The sequence below is a fragment of the Macrobrachium nipponense genome, chromosome 32 (assembly GCF_015104395.2).
Source record: "Macrobrachium nipponense isolate FS-2020 chromosome 32, ASM1510439v2, whole genome shotgun sequence".
NCBI classification, from domain to species: Eukaryota; Metazoa; Arthropoda; class Malacostraca; order Decapoda; family Palaemonidae; genus Macrobrachium; species Macrobrachium nipponense.
In genome coordinates, this window is record NC_061094.1 from 16,871,891 (window position 1) to 16,882,108 (window position 10,218).

The 10,218-nt window shown below is 35.7% G+C and overlaps 1 protein-coding gene across 1 annotated transcript in view; it reads right to left on the bottom strand.

Annotated features, from left to right (window-relative positions):
* Positions 1-7,365: 7,365 nt before the first annotated feature.
* Positions 7,366-10,218, bottom strand: part of LOC135207377 (uncharacterized) — a 65,711-nt gene continuing 62,858 nt past the window's right edge. The window contains exon 11 of the mRNA XM_064239107.1: positions 7,366-7,614. Coding sequence (XP_064095177.1) covers positions 7,366-7,614 — 249 coding nt within the window. The remainder of the gene's footprint in view (positions 7,615-10,218) is intronic.

Here is a 10,218-nt window from a genome sequence, read left to right on the forward strand (position 1 = left end):
CTTACCATGGTTTACTTTAAGACTTGACTAGACACATAAAACCTAGATAAACATGTTCGGTTTTTAAAAACTCACATTTAGATATTTTACTCTGAGATTATTTGTCTTTGTCTCTGTAGCACTAGCTCTAGTTTATGTGAATGTACTTCTAAGGTATTAGAAAAATTTATTCTAACCTAACAGAGATAAGATGTCGTCGCTACATGGCACTGGAAACTTATCGGGAGTCGTTTCCTTGTTTAAGCGACAGAAATCTACGCAGACGCCAAGTCCGATTTTTTATGGCATGACGTTTGAGTAAAAATTATATGGGCTTATTTGATTTCCTAATGACTCCTATTACTAACATTTTTCAACTTCGTCATTTATCTCTATTTTGAAATTTCATTGAGAGTCTATATGAAGGTACGTATATAGCTTTATGTTTGTCCTTGGACCGTATTTTGTGTTAATTACGTCCGTTTTTCCCAGAGATCACTCGCTAGTGGAGAAACTTCCTGGTATTCAGGTAAAAGATAAAAAAAAGTTTCTGCTGAATCACCTCTGCTTGAATGACTTTACGGATATTACTTTAGATAGAGTATAAGGGAGATTCATCTACGACTGATTGGCGTGGATTAAACATTAGCAACAATAAAAAAATGCGATATTTATATGTATAGGTTTTGTGGATTACTAGATTAACCTGTTGCTGCGAGTCAACCGTGTCTAAGGCTTTGTTCGCGGAAATCGTTATATTTCTGAGTGTCGGGAAGGATTAAAATTTCATTTCCCAGCAAAGTCTTTTTACACGCACTAAGACATTCGAGGGTCATGCTTCTCGAGATTTTGCGTGCAAACTACGACTGCGGTTGTGGGAGAAATTCTGTTGGTCATTTGAACAATGTTACGATTTATGAGACAAATGTATAGTTCCTTTATATAAGTTATTATTTGATTAATTGTCTCTTTTTTTTGTTCAAACTGATTTTGATATGTTTGAAGGTTTATAGGATTTTCCTTTGATAAACACGCCTTATTTTGCAGGATGTAAGATAATATTTTGTGTATCCCTAGATGGATATCTTACAATTACACTAGATACAGATCAATGTTTTTTATAACTATAGAGGTATCTGTAAACGCTCGCTTATCCGGACTTCTCATTAGGGAAGTTCGAACAACAACAGACGGTGAGTCCGTAAATACAGGATATTACGTTTACTAAAGGAATAAAACAAGATATTCTAATTTTTACGGCCTTACGTTGGGGCTTATCCCAGTGGGTTTATTAATAACTTAATGTATTAAAATTACTAGAACCTGCTCTGATTACTTGATACTGTCGTGTGATGCATAGGGAAATTCCTTTTTAATTTTAAAAAGGTATTTGGGATGTATGAACCAACATCGCTTTTCCCCACTCTGCTAGAGTCGCTTATTGTGTGGAATTTGCTATGCTTTGAACACTTCGGCAGTTTTTGACTGACCTTGACCGCTTGACTAGGTGACACAGTCACCGAGTTTGCTTGTTTGATTCTGAACGGGCTACTGTTTCTATTTCTTTTTGTAATAATTAGGATCCTTCTCTTTATTACCATCGGCAACGTATTGTGTGTTTTTAGCATTATGTTGCTGGTTACGTATAAAGCAATGAATGACGAACTATTAGGAACTGAGCGATTGCTATTAAGAAAAGTTATTTCTACTGCATTCAATATTAACTGTTTGTACTTCATTCTTTGCTTTTGAAATAGTGAGGGATCCTGGTCAGCGCATTTAGCCTGATGAAAGTTTTTTACAGACATGTTATTCCTTGCAATCCAGCCATATTTTAAAAGTTAAGTTGATTCATTGAGGTTCGATATTTTATATAACTCAAAAAACTCAAGGCTAAAACTGCGATCGGGACTTTTGCAAAGCAGCATTTATTGTCATGGCCCGAAATAGTGTTACCTCTAATGTATCTAGATTTGTACGGGTGTTCCACTTGTTTTTGTGTGTTTTCTAATCACTACGGTGCTTAACGACCCTATCCATGCATCTGTATAAATACAGACGTCCACTGCGTAAACGCATATTCACTGTTTAATATGATTTGTTACGTAAGGGATTAATAATCACCCAAAATGATAAAATTAACATAGTATATGATTATGATATTTCAGTAGAACTTCTGGAAACAGACACTCAAAGATAAAAAACTCGCAGTAGCGAAATCTCAAGATGATAGATAATTTCTGTAAAAAAGTAAGATTAAGAATGTCTCGTAACTTCAGCCACAGGAATAACGAAATTCGACCTGCAAAGGAAACACTCAAAGTTACTCCAAATGAATAAAAAATTGTACTTAGCTTGCTTTTGTGGGAAGTCACGGTGTTCCGATAACGACACACGGCCTTGGTCCTCCTTCTCTATTTAGCGGATGACCTGGTTTGGCTTGAGTTTCCTCCGTGCGCGTTGTTTCGATGATTCGAGCCCTTGAAAGATCCGATTGCTGCAGACGCGTTCGGTTTGTTTCTTGAAGTTATTCACTAACGATGATACTAAGTTGCTTGAAGATCTGTTGCTTTCGTCGTTCGTTGAAAAGTTTCTTATTGTTTTCTGAAGTCGCTCACTAACGATGATAACTAGGTTGCGTTGAAGAATCTGCTGCTTTCCGTTGTCGTTGACTTCTTATGATACATGATTTATTATTCTGGTTTTTTCTTCGTAGGACGTTGTAGAGTTCTTCTGGTACGCTGGCCACCAATATTAGGGCTTGTGCCTTGTATGATAAGGCGCCCTATGAGGTAATGTTAGACTAGCGATAATCTATACGCTAAGTCGGTGGTATTGCACTTCCATCTTCAATGGAAGTGTCTTGGGGTTTGTATATCACTTACGAAGTCGGTACTATCTTGTTGGTTATTACGACGATGTGTTAAACTCATGTTGGTTCGGTGGAGGAGGATCTTGTAGAAAACACTAAGTAAAATAAAAAAGTTATATATTCTTCTGAAGTTTTACATGGTGAAGATCAGGTATGATTGTACAAGTCTTCTAATAACGATAGCTTGATCGCTTCTGCCAATGATGATGGCTAATCCTATTCCTCTACATGATAAAGCTTAGGTAAAGAGGTACAGGTCTTCTAAAGACGATAGCTAACTCTGTTTCTGCCTGTCCTACCATCTCTGTTACAAGTTATGAAGGAACAGACAGTATTCGAACATATGAACATACATACAAATGACATAGTTTTCATACGAACACACAATCAAAAGAGACACGCTAACAGATCACGTAGGCCGTTTGAATCATAGGTCGGGGTAGTTGTCTCAAGCAGGAAGCTTGGGACTGTTTCAAAACAAATGAATGACCACAGATGACGCATGTCAACTTAGCCTACATACTTATTGTATACGTCATCTTTAGCGTCTCTAGTCTGATCACATTCCTGTAAGCAAGTCTTTTTATATATATGGACTAACATTCCATATTTTTATTATGTAAAACAAACTTACTTAACTATATTATATATATATATATATATATATATATATATATATATATATATATATATATATATTATTGTAATGGACCGCACTCGGTCCTGCAGGATTTTAAAGGAAAAAGATTGAAATGGGACTGGAATGACTGACAGCAGTCGAGACAAACAAAGGAGGAAGGAGTGTAACAAAACTATCAAGAATGTCCTTAATTCCTATTCATTATTAAAGTATCTTACAATAATATACAATTGAGTCGGGTTTTTTTTGGGGGCTTAGCAAAAATTACCAATTAAATAAACATTAACATAATGAAATGAGTCAAAATAGCAGCAATCAAAATAAAAAAAACAAATCTTAAAAACCCTCAAAATTACAATCATAATAAAGATTATGATGCAAAAAGCATCTCAAAATACAGCTACAGAGCCATACGCTGATCAACACCATTATAGAACCATACACTGCTCAACACCATTACATTAAAGAGATAACGCATATTATATAATAAGCAAGCAGCGTTAACAAATGAACAAACATGAACAGGGAGCATAAAATAAAATAAGCATAAACAATACAGCTGCAACATAAATAAAATTATACAAATTACTCTAGGAAGCACAGACAATAAAATTTCCGTAGAGATAACGTAACAATCTCCGCTGTCAAAAAGGATGAACTGAATCAGACGAACTCCGTGAAGACATCGTAACAACAGCCATCAACTGTCAACTGGAACTCAGCCACCAACACAGATGAATGACGGGAGAAACGCTGAAACAGCAACACGGAAAGAGTCCACAGATGACCAGGGTTAAGCCATCACCCATCCTTCCAACTGCTAAGGCCAACAGGTAACCAATACCTGCTACTCAAGTAAATGCTCCATGCTGCTAAAGCTGCCACAACCTGGCTCGCTGCTGTGCTGATCCGAACTGGTTCAAAAAAAGAGCGAGCGGCAAAAGTCACCTCGCTCCAATAAAAGCAAAACCACAGGAGGGCAGGATAACGACTAACAAGTCACACAAGCCTGTTGCATACTCAAGACTCAAACATCAAATTACCTTACAATATATATATATATATATATATATATATTATATATATATATATATATATATATCATTCGAGCTACAAATGTCCTTTAATATCTAATCGCTCTACCTCGGAATTGATATATTTTCATTATGTACCGAAGGGGAATTTTTAGTGATAATAATATCGTCCCCCCACCCCCCATGGGGATCGAACCACCGTCCAGTGGACGGGAAACCAAATCAGGAACGGACAGTGACGCTACAGAGTCGGCTAGCAGAGAATCTATAAGTTTCATATCGATTCTGATTATTACAAGTCACCGTCGATCTCGGCGTTTTCTTTAGTAATTAGAATCGATATGAAACCCCCTCAACCATGCTAGCCGATTCGAGCATTTGACCACGTAGCCTTGTTATGAATACTTATCACAATCACGTGATGTGATAATCATATATATAATACATATATATATATATATATATATATATATATATATCATATATGTATATATATATGTATATATATATATATATATATATATATATAGTATATTATATATGTATATATATATATATATATATATATATATATATCTATAATTCTTAGCAAATTATTTTAAAAGCAACTGTTTTCCAGCTAATTTTGTCAATAGGATTTAACAAAAGTTGCTAAATAATTTCTCCTCCCTACCAGTAAAAAAAATATCCCAACTAGAATTTTATGCAGCTTCCTTATGTCTGTGCTAGTTCTTTTAAAAGAAATTTATTCGGATGATACAAGAACATTTTCCTGCTATAAAAGTTAATCAAATTCCGCTCTGTTTCAGTTCATGTCCTCTTGTGTAGTGTGTAAGTATACTTGCCTCAGGTGTCACTCGGAACTGATGTGTTCGTTCGTTCGTATGGCGTTTTTACTTTGCATGGAACCATTGGTTATTCAGCAACGGGACCAACGGCTTTACGTGAGTTCCGAACCACGTCGAGACTGAACTTCTATCACCAGAAATACACATCTAACACCTCAATGGAATGCCAAGAATCGAACTAGCGGCCAACCGAGGTGGCGAGGTCAAGACCATGCCGATCACGCAACTGAGGAGGCTTGCTTCCTTTAAGATACTCATCGACTGTCATAGAAGGATCAGTTCCTGAACAAGCAGCAGACTCACGAACAGGGGCGTGCACGGACTTTCTGAAGGGCAGGGCTCAAGTGGAAAAAAGGGCACTCCCTTAGTTTTTAAAATGAAATCAGCCATGTTCTATACGGTACAATTATATAATAATATACGAAAAATATATATATATATAATATATATATATATATATATATATATATATATATATATATATATATATATATATATATATATATGAATAATTACACATCGAACCGTGATCCATTTATATATCAATTCAAGCTACAAATGTCCTTTAATATCTAAATTCACTTTACCTCCCAAATGATATATTTTCATATATGTACCGAAGGGGAATTTTTAAGTTGATAACAATCGAACCACCGTCCAGGTGGACGGGGACGAAATCAGGACAGTCAGTGACGCTATCCAATCAGCCAACAGAGACGTCTCTGTGGCTGATTGGATAGCGTCACTGACTGTCCTGATTTCGTCCCCGTCACCTTGGACGGGGAGGTGGTTCGATCTCCCATGGGGGGACGAAATTGTTATCAACTTAAAAATTCCCCTTCGGTACATATATTGAAAATATATCAGTTTGGGAGGTAAAAGAAGAATTTAGATATTAAAGGACATTTGTAGCTTGAATTGTTATATATATATATATATATAATATATATATATATATATATATAGATAGATAGATATATAAAGAAGAAATGTTGAATGGATATGTGACAGTCTTAAAATCCATAAAATTCAATACTTCCATTACAGAAAACAGATTATCAGCATTAATTCCTTTAACATGACCAATTTCCAATATTTTCTTAATCATCAAAACTTAAATTAATATCTTTAGTGAAGAATATGATTTTGCAGCCCAATAAACTTCAAAGATCATAGTAACATTCTCCTGTTAGCCAAATGTTTGAAAATATATATATATGACTTCTTCCTTCTCAACTCTGGTGTCTCTCTCGATGCTTAGCAGCATTAGATCGGAGAGTCTCTCTTATCCAGACAGGCTCTTGTGCTGAACTATCTTGAGCTTGGTAAAGGAGCTTCTCCACAGTTGCTGTTGATACAGGAAGAGTTGCGTAAATTTTAAGGAACTCGTACATAATTGGTAAGACAGATGGACATCGCTCCTCCTTGATACATTTGAGGTGGAATCTTAGATCGTTGGTTTGGCAGGGAGTAGGATGAGTAAAACACCATTAATTCTGTCAAAAGTTTGTCATCCTCTTCTTTGAATCCGTAGCATTTTCAGAGCATATTGAGATCTTGAACTAGAGTACTTGCTGTTAAGTCTGCACCTGCCTTCCAGTTCATTGGCATGATTAAGCTATGGAGCGACTTCAGGATCTTTCTTTTGTTATCTTTTGAGTCTCCCTCATCCTTCCCTTGAAATCTTCTAATTTCTTGACCAAGTGTGTCCATAATTGGGTAATATACTTTTACACGATAGAACTCCTCCAAAGTCTGTGAAGTGTGATCTGCTGTTGCCTTGCTGGCAATGCTCTTGGTCTCTTCTGACCTGAAATCTCCTCTGGAGCCTCAATATCTGCACGTTGTGCTGGATGAGTAGTAGTTTCATATATAATCTTGAATTCTTCTTCTGTCCTTAGCTCACTAAGACTTTTCAACACACCATCAGTAATCATGTATGCCGCTGAAGAGAATTTGATGCAGTAACTGTCTCCATGAATACTGGTGCTGCTATTTCCAGGCAAAGAAGAAAATCCGAATTGATTCTATGCAACAAAAACCCATCATCTCCACTTGCTTCTCTGGTGGATTATTTTCACGTATCTTAATCCGAAATTGCACTAAAGCTGTAAGCACCTTCTTTATGTTTCTCAGTGAACTTTCTCTGCGGGAACATCTTGTATCAGACATCTTTTTCAATTGCTGGGGGCGTGATCCAGGATGGATGGAGAGCTGAACTTCCATGAACAGAGCAAGCTGCTTACTTGATGCGGAGATGAAACTGTACAACATTTCTATTAGGTTAAAAACATGAAGCAAAAAAGTTGCTTGATTTTGCACTTTTTACAAGCACAAGGGTCAAGCTGTGTGTATGGCAATGCACACATAAGGCTTTTTCATTATGGAGAATGATCCTTGAGTGAAGCCCTTTGTATGCTCCACTAATGTTAGCAGCTCCATCATATCTTTATCCAACGACGTTTTCTATCTGTAAGCCATTTCTTTCCAAAAGTGACAGAACTGTTCCCTCTAGTTCTTCACCAGTAGTAGACTCTAACTCACGCACTTCATTGAAAATATGGTCTTTGATTTCATTGTCGGACACAAAGCGTATAGTTTCATCCATAAGACAAGAATAAATTTTACTGCCTTGATTTCACCGTTAGGCGGCAATATGCTTTTGTCAAATATTGGTCCAATATCAATCAACCTATGTATAATGAGATCCAATTAAATGATTATTTCTGACCAAAAGGTCACCTTAGCTATGAACAACAAAAAGGGCAGGGGCTCAACACCCCAAGCAGGTGCCCCCCCCCCCCCCTCCCCCCCCCCCCCCCCCAACTTGTGCACACCCAAGCTCACGAACACTCCAGTATAATAGCTCACGCTAAAGATTCAAAACATACATTGAAAATAAAAATTTTTAAATCATCGGGCAAACACCCAACACTCAGGAATTACCCATTTTAGAGTCCTTATTGATCAAACGACTGGTTCCCCCATTAGTCATGCAGTCAACGGCCACTCCCCTTTTCTTGTCTTGAGTTATATTTTCACTCTCTCGGGGAGTAAGTCTACAAAATACTTTATTATTATTGTTCTTGTTGTTGTTGTTCTTGTTGTTATTGGGAGTTAGGAAAGGTCTATAGAGGACCTAAAAAGTTTTGAAAAATGTTTCGCATTGAGTTAAAGATATAGGATTGTTAGGATAGGATATTTATGATTTATTCATTAGAATGAAAATGTAGAAAATAAATAATGTGCATGGTAAAGAGGACAAAAAATTTATTTCTAATAAAATATAGCGTATTTATTCTAATTTTCGTTGGTGAAACAAGGCTCTATTTGACCATAGACTTTAGCATGTTTTAATTTAATTGGTGTACTGAATTAGAGTTTATGTTTCTGTTCAATTATTTTGTCTTTCCACTTATAACTGAGAATATATGAATGTGTTTAACTTGTGTCCTTTTTTATTTGATCTTTGTTGTTAGTGTGAGTAGCACTAAGTATGAGTACTAATTACAAAGACCACTTCATGTTAAGTTAGGAATACAATGTTTACAACTTATGGGTGAAGGGCAAATCTTTCATGCGTCCCGAGTAAGTTGGGGGTCGGATCACGCCTTGTTCAATTTTTAGTTTCATTTCACTTATGTTTCTTTTACTCTGGTGAAAGGTTGGTATAAAACAGTGTCTCACTTTGTGAATTTTAATATATCTTGGTTTTTTAAGTATAATTTTACGTGTCAAAAATTTATGTTTCAGTTTTAAGCTAATTATGTGTAGTTTTCATCTATTTTAGAGCCCTTGAACATGCAATTATATACGAAAATAATGAAACTTCGGGAAATAAATATGGACAAAAAAGGTGAATCTCAATTGTCCATCAGCATACGAGCTGTATATATATATATATATATATATATATATATATATATATATACTATATAGTATATATATATATATATACATACATACAATTGTGGCGTGTGTGTGTATGAGGTTGTAGTCCACAGTGGAGAAGAAAAGCTGAAATTCCTTTTAGCTTAACAGTTTCGGCCTCCACTGGCCCTTATCGTGAGCCGTTTATTAACTAGCGCACAATTTACAGTACATTCAAAGTAAAATATATCGGGAACAGAAAAATAAAATAAGCAGTTAGATAACCATTCTTCATTGAAATACAGGAAAATCAGTTACTGTAATAACCTATTTAAGATCATTTACAACCAGTTCAAAGGTTTAAAAACAAAAATATCTGTTAAAACAATTCATCCAACAAACTAAAGATATGATCTTAGCGAAAGGACAACATTGCTTAGTTTGCAACCCCAAGGCGAAGGTAGCCTCTCGACAAAGGCGCCTTATATATATATATATATATATATATATATATATATATATATATATATATATATATATATATATATACTGAAGTTGAAGGCGGTTGCTTGAAACCAAATAAGCAGCATCAGAGGGTGGAGAGATACCAAAATCCTTTAATCTAATTATTTCGCTGCGTTTCAGGACATGTGTCCCATTTTCGAAGCTAAAAATTAAGAACAACAGAATTTAAAAAACAGACTCAGGTTAAAACATGATAAAAAGTTATTTCTTAACAAAATAATGGGAGGTATAAGAGAAGGGAACAGTAATTACCAGTAGTGCTGAAGCCAAAAGCTGAGTGACTGTCAGGGTACGTTTTGGCTCCGACGGAAACTCAAGAGAGGTACTGAGTATTTAATCTGGGAACCAGTTGTTTATAAAAGAAGATTCGAGTATTGCCAATTGGTGTTCGTTTGGAGCTTTGCCTATTATTTTGAAATTCTTGTAATCAATAGTATTGTACTTGCATTT